Raw genomic sequence first — 17,630 nt, 5'->3', positions numbered from 1 at the left:
TCCCACGTAATTGACAAATATCAATATCATCATTTCAATAGAGTTGCATCAGGTTTTTAAAAAGGAACAAACAAACAAACAATTCAATGTTTCATTCAAACACTAAAATGTTGATCCAATATCAAGAAATTATCATGGTGTTTTACGTTTTTGGCACATATGCTTTATACCGACCTCTTAACTTTTGAACTTTGTTTTTTTACATTTTGACGTAAATTTGGTATACGCTTTCGGCCTTTATTTTGTATGTTTCCTACATATGAATCGGGTCACATATAATACGTTTTGACTTGATGGTATAAATTCGAGTTAGTCGAGTCGCATATAATACGTTATGATTGTACAGTATAAACTCGATTTGCTTTACATTTTAATCCAATTGCAACACACCTATAGGTTACATTGAGTTCAGTCAGTTACGTCGAAACGCACATTATTATATGATTAGCACATCACATAACGCTTGGACTAATCCGTTTGACGTTTGCGATGTACACGCGCCGCAACGCGTACGGGTCTTATTACTAGTTTTAACATATTAAACGAAGTCGGCTTATTTGAAAAAAAGAAATGGGCTTTAGGACGATGTTTGGGCTGGGCCATATACGTTGCAACAACAACAATAATAATTACAATAAATCCGTCATACACAACTACCACCAAAAAGGCAAATAACCGTTCATCAACGTGCACAAATTTTCAAAAATCAAATTGATCTTCATCTTCATCATCGGTGTGCAAATCTCTGCAACAAATCTAGGTATATCGCTCCGTATTCTACACTATTTAGGTATTATCTGCTTCTATTGTGCGTGTATTACTGTGTGCTAATCGCGTGCTGTGTTCGTATGTGTGTTTATCTGTCGAATTGCATTTGTTTTCATATAACTGTTGTGTGCATTTCAAATTAGTTAGTTTGCGTCTTCGTATCTATGTTGACTGTTAATTATATATGTTCATTTGATTGTGATGGATAGCGATAGGCAATGATTCACTTAGAAAATTCATGAATTAGCCCTAAGTTTAGAAAACTTTCTTCCAGTTAAAATCTGTCAGTTAGAGCTGTGATGTGGTGGCTAAGTTTGATATTTAGTGCTAGCTATTGATCATATATGAACTGCGAAACGATTAAGAATTTGGATGCACATTGTTGTTAAGTGAATAAGTATCATCTGGTTTCAATGTGCGTGTATTACTGTGTGTTAATCTCTTGCTGTGTTTGTGTTAGTGTATTTTATCCCTCGAATTGCATTTATTTTCTTCATATAGTTGTGTGCTTTTCAAATTAGTTTGTTTGAGTCATCATTTCTATGTTGATTGTTATTTTGACACTACTGAATTTGAGTTTCAGATTTATATATGTTCATTTGATCGTGGTGGACGGTATAGGCATGATTCACATAGAAAATACATGAATTAGCCCTAACTTTAGAAAACATGAATATATTCCAGTTAAAATCTGTCAATTAGAGCTGCTTTGTGGTGGTTAAGTTTGATATATAGTGCTGGCTATAGATCGTATCTGAAATGCGAAACGATTAAGGATTTGGATGCACATTGTTATAACTTGTAAAGTAAAAAGGTTTGACACCAAAGTTTGCATTTCATATACGGCATGTTACGAAATGTGAGCCGAGTTACTAATTATTCTATGATTCATTATCGTTCTCAAGTCTGTAACACCTTTGATAGGCATGATTCACTTGGAAAATTCATGAGTTAGCCATAAGTTTAGAAAACATGAATATATTCCAGTTAAAATCTGTCAGTTAGAGCTGTTTTGTGGTGGTTAAGTTTGATATCTAGTGCTAGCAATTGATTATATCTGAAATGTGAAACGAGTTAGGATTTGGACGCACATTGTTGTAAAGTGAAAAGGTGGACACCATAGTTTACATATCATATATGTCATGTTACAAATGCGAGCCGAGTTACTACTTATGCTATTATTCATTGTTCTACTCAAGTTTGTTAAACCTTAACATAAAAACGGTTAAGGCCTAACAAATTACACATATCGCATATCACATTAGATAAAATGCTATCTGAGTTTCTTATTCTCTTATTCATACTTTCGTAGTTGTTGGCAAGTATACCAGAGCTTAAGAAAATGCTCTGTTTATGGCTGAAGGATTTGTACTATAGCCATATAGCTCTCTCTTTAATGAGCAGTGGGACCAGCTTTCCTTTGAGATGCAGACTCATGATCTCATTGGATCCACCAACGAGCTCCTGTCCTATAAACACAGCTGGGACACATGGCTTACACCCTAAGGCTATGAGTTCCTTCTCAATTTGCTGACCACCTGCGCGTTCATCAAGCTCATAAACAGTTGGGTTTGCCCCAAAGCTACATATTAGCGTCTTAATGCTGTGGCATATACAGCAAGAACTCTTGCTGAATATAACCACTGCTCTATCTTTCACCAATCTTGTGACAACGGCCATTTTCTCTGATGGATAACTGTAAGATGGTTTTATGGTAAGTGGTTTGCTTTTAGGAACTTGAACTGCCATTGAGGCTATATATAGCTGAACTAGAGGACAATAAAGGAGGGAAAAGGTGGATACGAGGTAATTTCCAAGATTACCCTTTTATGTTGATCTTAAACGGAATGCCACAGGAGATAGCTTGCAATTTGATTGAATAATATTCTAAAGGTGGCCATAGATATCTTTTAAGATCTTCAATCTTGATATCTTTTGTTATATGGGGATACCAATTACCAACTGATTCTTAGTTAAGCTGTTTTTCTTTTATAAGAACCTAAGGGATAGTCCTTGACTCCACTTACCTAGATAGATTAATTAAAATCGCCGAAAGTTAAGAAGGAACAAATATTTGGATGATAGACATGCTTATAAGGGGTGATAAAGCATATAGTTGTGATGATTAAATCACATGGCATTCTTACAAGTAGAATGAAAAGTTATGGATGTGAATATATTCTTATGGATTTTATTTATATCTTTGAGTGCTTAGTCAAGATATTGTGCATATCATTAAGTAATTTCTCTACACACCATGCTAGTTTAACAGCTATGCAAGGAATCAGAATAGCTAAAGTAATAGGGGTCTCATCATCCAACATGCAAGCTGTTATATCGTAGCAGTTGACATTTCAATGAGTAGTCTCAAGTCAAAATTGTTATCATGTTTAAGAGGTTGCTTAATAGTTTGATTAGTGATTATAATTCATCGTATTCCTTTTCAGCAGGCACTCTGATTTCTCTAGAAAATCCGAGGTCTATCTTATTCCAGACTAACGACATTCTATTATTCTCACATCTCTTCTCTCCCCATCTTTTACTTTAAATCAGAATCATGGGTATTGATACATTTTTTCATCATATGTTCCAAGGATAATGTATAAAACCGTACAGCAGGGTATTTACATTTTCTATTTTCTGGTATTAGATTATGCCACGTATATTCAGCTGAAAAGGTCAAAATGAAAGAAGAAATGGATGAGCTGAGTTCTGAAATTTGGAATCAATTTGTAAAACTGGCCATAGATAAAGCTAAGGGACACTTGCTTAGGGGCAGCTACTTACATGATATCTACCATTCATTTAACCTAGACACTACACCATATATTAAACATATAATCCTAAGGCTTTCTTCTTCTTCTTTTAATCTTTTGTCTTACATTTATTGCCATTTGTTTTTTTTTTGTATGTCAAACTATAGCTGCTCAAAGTTGTATATAACCTTTGAAAATTTTGAAGTTAGCGATCTAGCTATTTCTTTGGCTAATATATGTATAAACTTTTTTGTTTGAGTTTTCAAAGAACAATTGGTTTCGACACATGACAGCTAGATCTACATTTCTACATATTATTTGGTATTAATCAAATAAAGTAAATGGTACATATGAGGTTATAAATAGAAATGCATAGTCGAGTCCCGGCATCACATTTCTTTTTTGAATTTTTAGATTGGTGGGCTTGTTATTCCCTCACTTTTCCCACTTCCAGAAAAGGATAAAGGATGCTGACTCAAAGCTTTATATATTCTTATTAATGCATTTTGTAGATGTGTGTGAGATAAGACAAATTCCTCTTAAGGGAAAGTGGCTAGATAGCAAACATAACACACATATGAAAAAATCCTCTTAAGGAAAAGTGGCTAGACAGCACGCATAACATACATATGAAAACACGTTCAGTTATTCGAGAGTTTCTTAGTTTTACTCAAACATGTTAGCTATTCTCAAATTCTAGGATCAGAATCAACAATAAACTAGTGAAATTTCAGCATCAGTTATCAGATGTTAATAGGCATTTTGGTGATGTGTTGTTTCTCTTAAGGAAAAGCGGCTAGATACACTTTAGTTTCTTATCTGTGTCCGGCTTGCGATTATATACCAATTGTAATGTTAACAATTGTAGGTTATCCATCTGTTGTTTCTCTTACTTCAGTTTATAAGTAATTAGCATCAAACAGTTTTTATTTATAAATAAATTAGTTTCCATAGATATTCTTCCCAACAAGCTTCAAATGTCTGAAGGGACATTTAAATCCGCTTTTTGTAGATCTCAAGAATATTGTTTTAAGTTGTCAATGAATAACATGTAATAATGTAATTAGAAATACTGCCTTGAGACTGCTTCTTCCCCAAAGTTTAAAAAGAAAACAGATCTGACATTTACTGACAGTCCTTCTAAACCGCTCCCCCTTGGTTTTAAAATGCGCGCATAATGCGTGATGCGCCCGTTGCGCTAGTAAGAGCGCATCGCAACACCTAACGCGTTGCGTTTACATGATGCGGTGATATTGCGACAATTTCGCATAATGCGACCATTGCAAAATGCGCTATGATGCGTGCAATATTGTTTTTTTTGTTTTTTTAAAGAGTTTGCTATGGGCTGGGCTGTTTGGGTGATACAATAGGGTTTTTTTGGGCGGGAAAATATGATGAAGATGATGAGATTGAAGAAGATGTTGGAGTGTTCAATGGTGAGGATGGTGAAACGGTGCTTGGTGATGAAGATAGGGTGATTATTGATTAGAGGAGATAGTAGAGACCATTTAAGAAGGAAGTTGTGACCAATATCTATAACTAATATCTAGATACAGAATTACAGACTCTTAGTATGTCTGATTTTGACCATTATGGTTGCTACTTGCTACTCTTTTTTGTGGTTCTAGATATATTTTTGTCTGCTTGATTGGACTAAAAAGCATAGTTCTTATCTTCTTATTATTGTGTGTTTTTTTAGCTTATGTGTGTTTTTAAGAGTTGTTATTATGTATAATTAATTTTTTAGTATTTTTTTATATAAAAAGCGCATCGCATACGTGATGCGCGAGCGCATCACGCATCAGATTATTGGACCTAACGCATCGGAGCGCATCACGCAATTTAAAACCAAGGCTCCCGCTAGGTATTAATTTGAGAAACGGCAAGATGAGTGAAGCATGCCACTTTTTAATACAAATCGAAATGGGTCGGAGTTGGGTTGGGTTGACTTGTAAACACTTGTTTGTCCATAATTATATCTGTTCAAGGTTTTTATGTGATTTAGGAGCCCATGAGTTGCTAATTAATCTATGATTCGTATTCATTACTGTTCTCAAGTTTGTAACACCTTAACATAAAAAGGGTTAAGGCCAAACAAATTACAAATATCATACATCGCGTGGCTAGATAAAATGCCATCTGACTCTCTGCTTATTCTCTTATTCATACTTTCGTAGTTGTTGGCAAGTATACCAGAGCTTAAGAAAATACTATGTTTATAGCTATAGTCTTTGTACTATAGCCATATAGCTTTCTCTTTAATGAGCATCGGGACCAGCTTTCCTTTGAGATGCAGACTCATGATCTCATTGGATCCACCAACGAGCTCCTGTCCTATAAATACAGCTGGGACACATGGCTTACACCCTAAGGCTATGAGTTCCTTCTCAATTTGCTGACCATCTGCGCGTTCATCAAGCTCATAAACAGTTAGGTTTGCCCCAAAGCTACATATTAGCGTCTTAATGCTGTGGCATATACAGCAAGAACTCTTGCTGAATATAACCACTGCTTTATCTTTAACCAATCTTGTCACATTGGCCATTTTCTCTGCTGGATAACTGTAAGCTGGTTTTATGGTTAAGAGGTTTGCTTTTAGGAACTTGAACTGCCATTGAGGCTATATATAGTTGAACTAGAGGACACGAAAGGAGGAAAAGGTGGATACATGTAGTATCTGGTAATTTCCAAGATTACCCTTTTATGTTGATCTCAAATGGAATGTCACAGTAGGTAGATTGCAATTTGATTGGATAATATTCTAAAGGTGGTCTTAGATATCTGTTAAGATCTTCAATCTTGATATCTTTTGTTATATGGGGATACCAATTACCAACTGATTCTTACTCAAGCTTTTTTTTTTCTATAAGAACCTTAGGAACAGTGCTTGACTCCAATGGCCTGGATTTTTTCAACTTGCCGAAAGTTAAGTAGAAATGAATATTTGGATAAAAGATGCTTATAAGGGCGATAAAGCATAAAATTGTGATGATTAAATCACATGGCATTTTTACAAGTAGAATGAAAAGTTATGGACGTGAATATATTCTTACGGATTTTATTTTTATCTTTGAGCACTGCTTTGTCACAATATTGTGCTTATCATTAAGTTATTCTCTACACACCATGCTAGTTTAACAGCTATGCAAGGAATCAGAATAGCTAAAGTAAGCTGTTATATCATAGCAGTTGACATTTTACTGAGTAGTCATAAGTCAAAAATACTATCATGTCTAAGAGGTTGCCTAATAATTTGATTAGCATTATAATTTATTGTATTCCCTTTCAGCAGGCACACTGATTTTTTCTAGAAAATTCGAGGTCTATCTTATTTCAGACTAACAACGTTCTATTATTCTCACATCTCTTCTCTTCCTATCTTATTCTTTCAATCAGAATCATGGGAATCGATAATGTATAAAACCGTACAGCAGGGTATTTACATTTCTTATTTTCTGATTTTACATTATGCCACGTATATTCAGCTGAAAGGTCAAAATAAAAGAAGAAAAGGATGAGCTGAGTTCAGAAATTTGGAATCATTTTGTAAAACTGGCCATAGATAAAGCTAAGGGACACTTGTTTAGGGGCACTGACTTACATGGTATCTACCGTTTCACCACACCAATATTAAACATACAATCCTTAGTTTCTTCTTCTTGTTTTTTCTATTCTCTTTTGTCTTACATGCATTGCCATTTATTTTTTTGTATGTCGCACTGTAGCTGCTCAAAGTTGTATATAACCTTTGCAAGTTATGAAATTACTGATCTAGCTATTTCTTTGGCTAATAGATGTATAAAATGTTATGTTTAAGTTTTCATAAGAACGGTTGGTTTCGATGCCTGACAACTAGATCTACAAATAAAGTGAATGGTATATATGAGGTTATACATACTATATAGGAATGCATAGTCGAGTCCCGGCATCACGTTTTGTTTTTGATTTTTTAGATTGGTAAGCTTGTTATTCCCTCACTTTTCCCACTTCCAGAAAAGGACAAAGGATTCCGACTCAAAGCTTTATATATTCTTATTGATACTTTTTTATAGATGTGGGTGAGATAAGAAAAATTCCTCTTAAGGAAAAGTGGCTAGACAGCACATGTAACACACATATGAAAATGTCCTCTTAAGTAAAAGTGGCTAGACAGCGCACATAACATACATATGAAAACACGTTCAGTCATTCAAGAGTTTCTTTTTTCACTCAAACATCTTAGCTATTCTCAATATCTAGGATCAGAATCAGCAATAAACTAGTGAAATTTCAGCTTTTTGTAGATCTTAAATATTGTTTCAAGTTGTCAATGAATGACATATAATTATGTAATTAGAAATACTGTGGTGAGACTGCTTCTTCCTCAAAGTTTAAAAAGAAAACAAACCTGACATTTACTGACAGTCCTTCTAAACTGATCCCGCTAGGTATAAATTTGAGGGGCGGCGAGATGGTGCGGCCTGAGTAAAATGTCAAAACCTTGTTTGAGTTGAAGCATGTCACTTTTTAATACAAATCGAAATGGGTCGCGAGTCGGGTTGGGTTGACCTGCAAACGCTTCATTGTCCATAATTATATCTGTTCAAGGTTTTTATACGACTTAGGAGGCCCTTTTGCCCATTTCACTTTTAGCTATTATATATTTAACCCAATTTACCTTTAGATATTATATATTTCGAGCGTATCTTTAATGTACCTTAAAATCCGTTTTAGGAAATTGAAGTGTGATTCACAAGGAGCGTGCATAAGCAAGTAATCCCCGGTCTAGTAAATGTCAAATGTCAAATGCTGTATTGCTCCAACAAGATTGCAGTAAATCGAACCATCCTCTAGCAACAAACCTGTTTTAGCACTAAATTTTGAATTGGTATCCGTGGGTGTTTGGGCTGGTTATCAGTTTAACATGTTAGCCCGTGTCAGTCTTTGCATTTGGCCAGCTACTGCTTCGACTGCGGGGGCGTATTAGCGGATATTATTATTTGTATTATGTTATGTATTATTCTGTATTTATTTTTGTATATCTCTGCATGTTTTGGAGATTTAGTTTCCTTATGTTTATCTCTGTATTGTTGTATATGTACCCTACTCTTTTGACATTGAAATCGATGGATTATTCAGAAAAGAGTTAATTACTGTTTTCGTCCCTGTGGTTTGTCAAAAATCATTATTTCAGACCATTAGTTTAAATATTGCGATTTCAGTCCATGTGGTTTTACTTTCGTAACCATTTCAGTCCACCTCGTAACCATTTTAGTCCCTGTACTTAACAGAATAATGGATTGAAATGGTTACAAAAGTGAAACCACAGGGACTGAAATGGTTACGAAAGTGAAACCACAGGGACTGAAATCGCAATTTTTAAACTAATGGACTGAAATAGTGATTTTTGACAAACCACAGGGACGAAAACAGTAATTAACTCTTCAGAAAATAACAGAGTTTACCTCTAACACACAGACAACATAACGAAATACCAACGTAAGGACAGAGCAGAATGGGTGACTTAGTGATGGTTATCACTAACTTGTAGGTCGTCCGTGTTATCTTCAGTTATAATTAAGCATAGGAACATGCTATTCGTTAGTGACCATAAGACCTCCATTGAATAATTTATCATAGTAACCATAATTGAGAGAAGTGAAATGCATATATTAATTGAAATATAGTTACAGAACGGAGTTTTTTTAATACCACTCAACAGTTCTGTCTTAGTTGGCATATAATCAGCTGAAAGATAGTAAAAACCCATATGTGGCATGCTGATGTGGCATTCTTGGCTTTTTTATTATAGCAATGATAAGTAAGTACATCTGAAAGCCTCCTGGATATGTTCCATTTTATTTGGGAGCTGTTCATTATGCTATTTTTCATATCTCAAAACGGGTCAAATGGGTTGAACAAGTCAATTAGGCTGCAAGTATCCCAAAGTCTATGTTTAATACATACAACCTCCTAAACCAATTTATTCAAAGATTTAGGCTATTTTATTATATTAGGTATTAACCCATGCACCCTGATGGGCCCTAGAATTTAATTTAGAAATGGTTTCCCCTTCTATGTATACATGTTCCCTCTTTGATGTAAATATTCACAAGATACATACCACAGTTATTACTTAATTTTTTCTCTCATATTACATAATTTGCAATTAGTATTACTCCCCTTAAAAAAACAGAAATTGGATAAAAAAAGTGTTAAAAAGTAGGAAATTACATGTGGAGGTTGGCGCATGCATACATTGTCATGGACAAAAAAAAAGGAAAAAGAACCCCAACGGAAAAGATGGTCCAAAAACAACTCCCATCTTTCCTGCTCTAACAACTGCAGAAGCATCAAACTGCTCCTGTAGTTGTATTAACATAACTCTTAACTCTATACTAACATATTCTTGAACAAGTTTCACTAAAGCCATATAGCATTAGCCCCGAGTAACAATGGCACCAACTGACCCTTCAAATGAAGTGCCATTATCTCGTTGGCCCCACCAATCAGCTTCTGTCCTATGAACACAGCTGGGACACTTGGCTTAAACCCTAACCCTTTGAGTTCTTTCTCTATCTGATGCCCCTTTGGATGCTCATCTAACTCATAAACAGTGGGATTTGCTCCAAAACTGCTTATCAGTGTCTTAATTGTGTGGCACATGCAGCAAGAGTTTTTACTGAATATAACCACTGACCTTTCATTCACCAAAGCTGTAACCATAGCCATCTCTTGAAGCAATAAATAATCAGAAAAGCAAGAGTAGATATGTTAAGAGAAAGTTTAGATTTTGTTGTGAATAAACTGAGCTCTAGCTTATGCTATATATAGATAGTAGGTCTTGATATTGGAAAGGAGAGATTCTTTTTCAAAAAAAAAAAAAACTATATAGTGTAGTATAACAAGTTGTATCTCCGTATATTGATACGCACGGCAGCATCTTGTATGTAGAAACACATCTTTAGCCTTGATAGAGCCTTTAAGAAGTTATTCGATGCTGTTATTTATTCAAGGACAGTATGGTAATTATGTATATAACACAAATAATTTTCTTTTTCATATTTCTATCACATAGCATCTGCTGATCTGGAAGATGTTCTCCAAATTGGGTATACACCTTTACTTTTTCATTGCCAGATTCTAAGTGAAAGGAAGAAAGTAAAAGTGCCCAACAACCAAGAATAGATTTGGTAGTCATCAAAGTGATGAAAAAGGAAGAATTTTAAAATAAGTTCTCTGATCAACTACGGAATTACAGAGAGATTAAATTGTTAGGCCATACTGTGAATTTATGAGAAAGGGTAATTGAGACTAGACTTAGAAGAGAAACTCAGATTACCGTAAACCAATTTGGTTTCATGCCAGGGCGATCAACTACGGAAGCTATACACACTCTAAGGAGATTGATGGAAAAGAAGAGAGTTCGACACATGGTGTTAAAAGACCTTGAAAAGGCATATGGCATTGTGTCGACCTGCTATGCTATACGAAATAGAATGTTGGGCGGTCAAGAAAACACAAGCACGTAAACAAGAGGTAGTAGAGTTAGAATGTTGAGGCGGATGTGTGGCTACACCAGGTTGGACATGATAAGAAATCAAGTTTTTAGGGATAGATTAGGGGTAGCTAGTATATCAAATAAGATACGGGAGAGGATGTTGAGATGGTTTGGACATGTTAGGAGGAGACAAACGACGGGCATAGTTAGAACCGTGGAAACTCTTACTATGGAGGGAAAGAGGAGTAGAGGTAAGATTGAAACTAATTTGGGAGGTGCGGATTAGGTAGGATTTGATAGACGTGCACCTCTATGAGGATATGGTCGAGGATAGGTGTTCGTGGAGACGTAGGATTAGGGTTAAGGACTTTTAGGAGAGTGGTATGTTAGGGTATTGGAGTCTTGTAATAGTAGCCTAGTTTTTCAGTTTATTTTGGTGGCCTAGGCATGTTATCGCTTGCTTGTGTGTCGATATATTGTAAAATATGTTTCTTTTATGCGTTCTCACATATTTCTTGTTTGTTAGCTTTAAAAAGAATTTTTTTAGTATCCTATGGTATCTTGTTGTTTTTCAAGTAGCTATTTGCCTTTTTATGTTTCATATGACTCTTATGGTTGGATGTGTCTTTGGAGCTAGGGGTCTCACTCGAAGCAGTCTCTTTATCCCTAGAGATGAGGCTTGCCTACATCCCACCCTCTCTAGACCCTGCCAATAGCTTTGCTATGTGTGGGATATTGGGTACGGTTGTTGTTGTTGTATGTGTGAAATAAAAAAAAATTGTCAACATTTGATTAAGTGAAGAAAATTATATTTTTAAGCATATAAGATGTTATGAATTTGTATCTAAAATGATAAAAATTGACGAGTTGATGTCTCATGACTCTTTTTTCAGCATAGCATATAAGATGATATGAATTTGTATTTAAAACGATCACAGATTGGTGAGTTCATGTCTCATGACAGTGATGTCTATTGTTGATGCATATAAACTATTTAAAAAAATTTAATATATTAATTGAGTTGAGAAGTTTTTGAAATATAAAATGAGAAAATGGTAGTTGTTTATTTATTTATATTTCCTATGATACAGTGATACAACTGCCACCAAAAAGACAAAAACCGTCAAACGACGTGCATCAAGTTTTCAAATCGAATTGATCTCCATCTTCGATCAACATCGATGTGCCAATCTCTATAACAGGTATCTCGCTCCTTATTCTAGACTATTTAGGTATTATCTGCATCCAATGTGCGTGTATTGCTGTGGGTTAATCGCTTGCTGTGTTCGTGTGTGTTTATCTGTCGAATTGCATTTATTTTCAAACAGCTGTTGTGTGCATTTCAAAATAGTTAGTTTGTGTCTTCATTTCTATGTTGATTGTTATTCCGAAGCTATTGAATTTGAGTTGTAGTTGCTTCAGTATCGAAAGGAGCACAATGCAGATTCATACATGTTCATTTGATCGTGGTGGATAGTGATAGGCAGGATTCGTTTGGAAAACTTATGAATTAACCATAAGTATAGAAAACGTGAATATATTCCAGTTAAAATCTGTTATGTGGTGGTTAAATTTGAGATTTAGTGGTAGGTATTGATCTTACCTGAAATGCCAAACCATTAAGGATTTTGAATGTACATCATTATAAAGTAAAGTTACATATCATATATTCTTCTCAAGTTTGTAACACCTTAACAATAAAAGGGGTTAAGGCCAAACAAGTTACATATATCATACATCGCATGGCTAGATAAAATGCCATTTGACTTTCTGTTTATTCTCTTATTCATACTTTCATATCTGTTGGCAAGTATACCGGACTACCACCGGAGCTTAAGAAAATGCTCTGTTTATGGCTATAGCATTTGTACTATAGCCATATAGCTCTCTCTTTAATGAGCATTGGGACCAGCATTCCTTTGAGATGCAGACTCATGATCTCATTGGATCCACCAACGAGCTCCTGTCCTATAAAAACAGCTGGGACACTTGGCTTACACCCTAAGGCTATGAGTTCCTTCTCAATTTGCTGACCATCTGGGCGTTCATCAAGCTCATAAACAGTTGGATTTGCCCCAAAGCTACATATTAGCGTCTTAATGCTGTGGCATATACAGCAAGAACTCTTGCTGAATATAACCACTGCTCTATCTTTCACCAATCTTGTGACAACGGCCATTTTCTCTGCTGGATAACTGTAAGATGGTTTTATGGTAAGTGGTTTGCTTTTAGGAACTTGAACTGCCATTGAGGCTATATATAGCTGAACTAGAGGACAATAAAGGAGGGAAAAGGTGGATACGAGGTAATTTCCAAGATTACCCTTTTGTGTTGATCTTAAATGGAATGCCACAGGAGGTAGCTTGCAATTTGATTGAATAATATTCTAAAGGTGGCCATAGATATCTTTTAAGATCTTCAATCTTGATATCTTTTGTTATATGGGGATACCAATTACCAACTGATTCTTAGTTAAGCTGTTTTTCTTCTATAAGAACCTAAGGGATAGTCCTTGACTCCAGTAACCTAGATGCACGTCTACTCAATGTGCCAAAAGTTAAGAAGAAACAAACATTTGGATAAAAGATATGCACGGTGATAAAGCATATAATTGTGATGATTAAATCACATGGCATTTTTACAAGTAGAATGAAAAGTTATGGATGTGAATATATTCTTATGGATTTTATTTTTTTTTATCTTTGAGTACTGCTTAGACATAGGCTTGGTAACCTAGGCACGGGCCTAGGGCCACCAAAAAATTAGGGCCTACAAATTTTTAGAAAGTTTTTATATAGAGTTATATGTATTAGACCCAAATAAATACGTTTATTTCAAAACTTTTCATTGAAGGAGTCTAAAATAAATATTGTTTGGCAAAAAAAGGCCAAATTTCAAAAGCCCATTTCGCCTTGATTTCCAGTTATTACAACACAACCACCATCGACCTAATCATCATTATTTAGCGGCCTAAAGCGCCAAAATACAGCCGCAATCATCATTCCCATTTCCCATAGCAACCTGCTTTCAATTTCTAGGCTATCGGCTATCACTAGCCGAAAAATATAAGGGTAATCACCCATGGCATCGGGATTGGAGGAGAGTTTAGGGTCTGCAAAAACGTAGGACCGGCCTTGTGCTTAGTCAAAATATTGTGCTTATCATTAAGTAATTTCTCCACACACCATGCTAGTTTAACAACTATACAAGGAATAAGAATAGCTAAAGTAAGAGCGGTCTCATCGACTTTTGTATTTGTACCAAAATTGGAACATGCAAGCTGTTATATCATAGCAGTTGACATGTCAATGAGTAGTCACAAGTCAAAAATAGTATCATGTTTGAGAACTTGCTTAACAATTCGATTGGTGATTACAATTCATTGTATTCCTTTTCAGCAGGCACTCTGATTTCTCTAGAAAATCCTAGGCTATCTTATTTCGATCGATATTCTAATATTCTCACATCTCTTCTCTTCCCATCTTTTTCTTTAATTCAGAATCATGGGGATCGATACAGCAGGGTATCTAATTCGAAGGAAGGATAACGTATAAAACCGTACAGCAGGGTATTCACATTTCTTATTTTCTGGTATTAGATTACGCCACGTATCTTTGGCTGAAAAGGTCAAAATAAAAGAAGAAAAGGATAAGCTGGGTTCTGAACTTTGGAATCAATTTGTAAAACTGGCCATAGATAAAGCTAAGGGACACTTGTTTAGGGGTATCTACCGTTTCACCACACCAATATTAAACATACAATCCTTAGTAGTTTCTTCTTCTTGTTTTTTTTTATCATTTTTTGTCTTACATGCATTGCCATTTGTTTTTTTTTTTTGTATGTCACACTATAGCTGCTCAAAGTTGTATATAACCTTTGCAAGTTATAAAATTAGTGATCTTGCTATTTCTTTGGCTAATAGATGTATAAAATGTTATGTTCGACTTTTCATAAGAACGGTTGGTTTCGATGCCTGACAACTAGATCTACATTTCTTACTTGTTATTTATCAAATAAAGTAAATGTATATGAGGTTATAAATAGGAATGCATAGTCGAGTCCTGGCATCACGTTTCTTTTTTTGATTTTTTAGATTGGTGGGCTTGTTATTCCCTCACTTTTCCCTCTTCCAGAAAAGGAAAAAGGATGCTGACTCAAAGCTTTATATATTCTTTTATAGATGTGGGTGAGATAAGAAAAATCCCTCTTAAGGAAAAGTGACAGCACACATAACATACACATGAAAAATTCCTCTTAAGGAAAAGTGGCTAGACAGCACGCATAACATACTTATGAAAACACGTTTAGTTATTCAAGAGTTTCTTTTTTGAGTTAATTACTGTTTTCGTCCCTGTGGTTTGTCAAAAATCACTATTTCAGTCCATTAGTTTAAAAATTGTGATTTCAGTCCCTGTGGTTTCACTTTCGTAACCATTTCAGTCCCCGTGGTTTCACTTTCGTAACCATTTCAATCCATTATTCTATTAAGTACAGGGACTGAAATAGTTACGAGGTGGACTGAAATGGTTACGAAAGTGAGACCACAGGGACTGAAATCGCAATTTTTAAACTAATGGACTGAAATAGTGATTTTTGACAAACCAAATGGACGAAAACAGTAATTAACTCTTCTTTTTTTCACTCAAACAACTTAGCTATTCTAAAAGAATCCAGGACCAGAATCAGCAGCAATAAACTAGTGAAATTTCAGCATCAGTTATCATGATGTTAATAGGTATTTTGGTGTTTGAGTGAAACTAGCTTCAAATGTCTACCATTTTGGACCTGCAACTTGGACCATAAAAGAAGATGTTAACAGACATATGTTCATATTCTTTATATAGAGTTCATCGTAATCAAATAATGTCATCACTTATAATTTGTTTTCTGTACCAAGTAGTGGTATATTTGTTTTATGCAAGTAATTTACTGAGATGCACTTCAGTTTTCTAATGCGTCCAACTTGCGATTATACACCAATTGCAATGTTAACAAACATAGGTTATCCATCTATTGTTTCTCTTACTCCAATTTATAAGTAATAACCATCAAAAGGTTTTATTTCTCAACAAGCTTCAAATGTCTGAAAGGACATTTAAATCAGGTTTTTGTAGATCTTAAGTATTGTTTCAAGTTGTCAATGAATGACATGTAATAATGTAGTTAGGAATATTGAGGTAAGATTGCTTCTTCCCCAAAGTTTAAAACGAAAATAAATTTGACATTTACTAACAGTCCTTCACACTTTTCACTGTTTTCCCTAAATCCTGCCCCTATATATATATTTGAAGAAACAAATATTTGGATAAAAGATATGCTTATAAGGGTGATAAAGAATATAACTGTGATGATTAAATCACATGCCATTCTTACAAGTAGAATGAAAAGTTATGGATGTGAATATATTCTTATGGATTTTATTTTTATCTTTGAGTACTGCTTAGGGGTTGTTTGTTTACATCTGAATGGCTCTATTAAGAGGCAAGCCTCTGAATCGGTCAGAGGCTAGGCTGTTTGGTTCACAAAAACTTCACCTCTTAATGGAACCATTCAGCTCTGAATGGTTCAGCTACTTTTCACATCTGAATAAAACATTGGACACCCATACCCTTGCCCTAACAAAACAAACAACCCCTCTTCTCCTCAATACACAGAGACATCATCTTTCTCCTCCACAGCCAACATCATCATCTTTCTCCTCACAGCCGCCATCATCTCCTCTCCTCCACAACTTCGCCGCCCTCCATCCACGTCGCAACAGTCCTCCATCGCAGCGCCCTTACAGCCTCCGTTCTCCTCCGCCGTCCTCCACCACTCCGCCGCCCTCCGTCTCCACCGGCTCCTCCATCCACCGGCCTCCTCCCTCCACCGATGCTTCGGTCATAGAGAAAGGCCTTAATATTGTCGGCTGGGTATGTTATTTGAAGTATTGCAACCTAATCCATAACATCTTGCTACCAATCTAATCTTTTTATGGACCTATTTTTGCAGTTAAATCAGTTGGTAACAGAGGGTAGGCAGCATGAGATAATTGGTGATATTGGAATGTGAACCATGTTAAATTTGATAAGAGTATCGATTAAACCCCTAGTATTATTTTATATATATTATATACATGTATGATTAGAAATAGATTGTTAATTGTTTGGTTAGATTGGTATATTGATTTTTACAAAGGAGTTCAGAGGGGTAAAAATGTCATTTTACACCGTCATTCAGAGGTGCAACCAAACATCAGTTTATTGGTTCAACACTTATTGGTTTAGAGCCTCTTACCCATTCAGACCTCTTATTCATTCAACACTTATTGATTCAGATGTTGCCAAACAACCCCTTAGTCAAAATATTGTGCTTTTCATTAAGTAATTTCTCTGCAACTTGGACCGTAGAGACAAGAAGCGTTGAGAAGACAACGGCTTAGTAAACACATCAGCTATTTGATCATTAGTAGAGATGAACTTAACACTTAGATCCCCCTGAGCCACCTGTTCACGAACAAAGTGAAAATCAACTTCAACATGTTTTGTGCGGGCATGAAAAACCGGATTTGCCGAAAGATAGGTGGCTCCCAAATTGTCACACCAAAGTGTAGGTGAGGATTTTGTAGTAACACCAAGTTCATGAAG

At 35.4% G+C, this 17,630-nt stretch overlaps 5 protein-coding genes and 1 long non-coding RNA gene across 6 annotated transcripts; 2 read left to right on the top strand and 4 right to left on the bottom strand.

Annotated features, from left to right (window-relative positions):
* Positions 1-635: 635 nt before the first annotated feature.
* LOC110884221 lies at positions 636-14,795 on the top strand. Its single transcript, XR_002560995.1, has 3 exons — positions 636-760; positions 12,096-12,206; positions 14,504-14,795. It is a non-coding gene; the product is annotated as an uncharacterized LOC110884221 (long non-coding RNA).
* Positions 1,625-2,558, bottom strand: LOC110884215 (monothiol glutaredoxin-S2). Its single transcript, XM_022131896.2, has one exon. It carries the CDS (start codon positions 2,515-2,517, stop codon positions 2,140-2,142), a length of 378 nt encoding a protein of 125 aa, XP_021987588.1. The 5' UTR covers positions 2,518-2,558; the 3' UTR covers positions 1,625-2,139.
* LOC110884220 (monothiol glutaredoxin-S2-like) lies at positions 5,464-6,119 on the bottom strand. Its single transcript, XM_022131901.2, has one exon. It carries the CDS (start codon positions 6,067-6,069, stop codon positions 5,761-5,763), a length of 309 nt encoding a protein of 102 aa, XP_021987593.1. The 5' UTR covers positions 6,070-6,119; the 3' UTR covers positions 5,464-5,760.
* LOC110884219 (monothiol glutaredoxin-S2-like) lies at positions 9,703-10,291 on the bottom strand. Its single transcript, XM_022131900.2, has one exon. The coding sequence runs from the start codon at positions 10,233-10,235 to the stop codon at positions 9,927-9,929; it is 309 nt and encodes a 102-aa protein (XP_021987592.1). The 5' UTR covers positions 10,236-10,291; the 3' UTR covers positions 9,703-9,926.
* Positions 12,452-13,320, bottom strand: LOC110884217 (monothiol glutaredoxin-S2-like). Its single transcript, XM_022131898.2, has one exon. The coding sequence runs from the start codon at positions 13,250-13,252 to the stop codon at positions 12,875-12,877; it is 378 nt and encodes a 125-aa protein (XP_021987590.1). The 5' UTR covers positions 13,253-13,320; the 3' UTR covers positions 12,452-12,874.
* A 1,674-nt stretch (positions 14,796-16,469) lies between the features above and the next one.
* On the top strand, positions 16,470-17,055 carry LOC110884213. Its single transcript, XM_022131893.2, has 2 exons — positions 16,470-16,916; positions 16,996-17,055. Exons 1-2 carry the CDS (start codon positions 16,470-16,472, stop codon positions 17,053-17,055), a joined length of 507 nt encoding a protein of 168 aa, XP_021987585.1.
* Positions 17,056-17,630: the final 575 nt, after the last annotated feature.

This window comes from Helianthus annuus, chromosome 10 (assembly GCF_002127325.2).
Source record: "Helianthus annuus cultivar XRQ/B chromosome 10, HanXRQr2.0-SUNRISE, whole genome shotgun sequence".
In the NCBI taxonomy this organism is placed as follows: Eukaryota; Viridiplantae; Streptophyta; class Magnoliopsida; order Asterales; family Asteraceae; genus Helianthus; species Helianthus annuus.
This window is presented reverse-complemented; position numbering and strand designations above follow the sequence as displayed.

What these genes read in the sequence shown, in the direction of transcription:
- LOC110884220 (XM_022131901.2), bottom strand. Translation starts at nt 6,069, where the DNA reads ATGGCCAATGTGACAAGATTGGTTAAAGATAAAGCAGTGGTTATATTC.
- LOC110884219 (XM_022131900.2), bottom strand. Translation starts at nt 10,235, where the DNA reads ATGGCTATGGTTACAGCTTTGGTGAATGAAAGGTCAGTGGTTATATTC.
- LOC110884213 (XM_022131893.2), top strand. Translation starts at nt 16,470, where the DNA reads ATGGCTCTATTAAGAGGCAAGCCTCTGAATCGGTCAGAGGCTAGGCTG. An exon ending in GCCTTAATATTGTCGGCTGG is followed by an intron (nt 16,917 to 16,995) that starts GTATGTTATTTG and finishes CTATTTTTGCAG; the next exon opens with TTAAATCAGTTGGTAACAGA.
- LOC110884215 (XM_022131896.2), bottom strand. Translation starts at nt 2,517, where the DNA reads ATGGCAGTTCAAGTTCCTAAAAGCAAACCACTTACCATAAAACCATCT.
- LOC110884217 (XM_022131898.2), bottom strand. Translation starts at nt 13,252, where the DNA reads ATGGCAGTTCAAGTTCCTAAAAGCAAACCACTTACCATAAAACCATCT.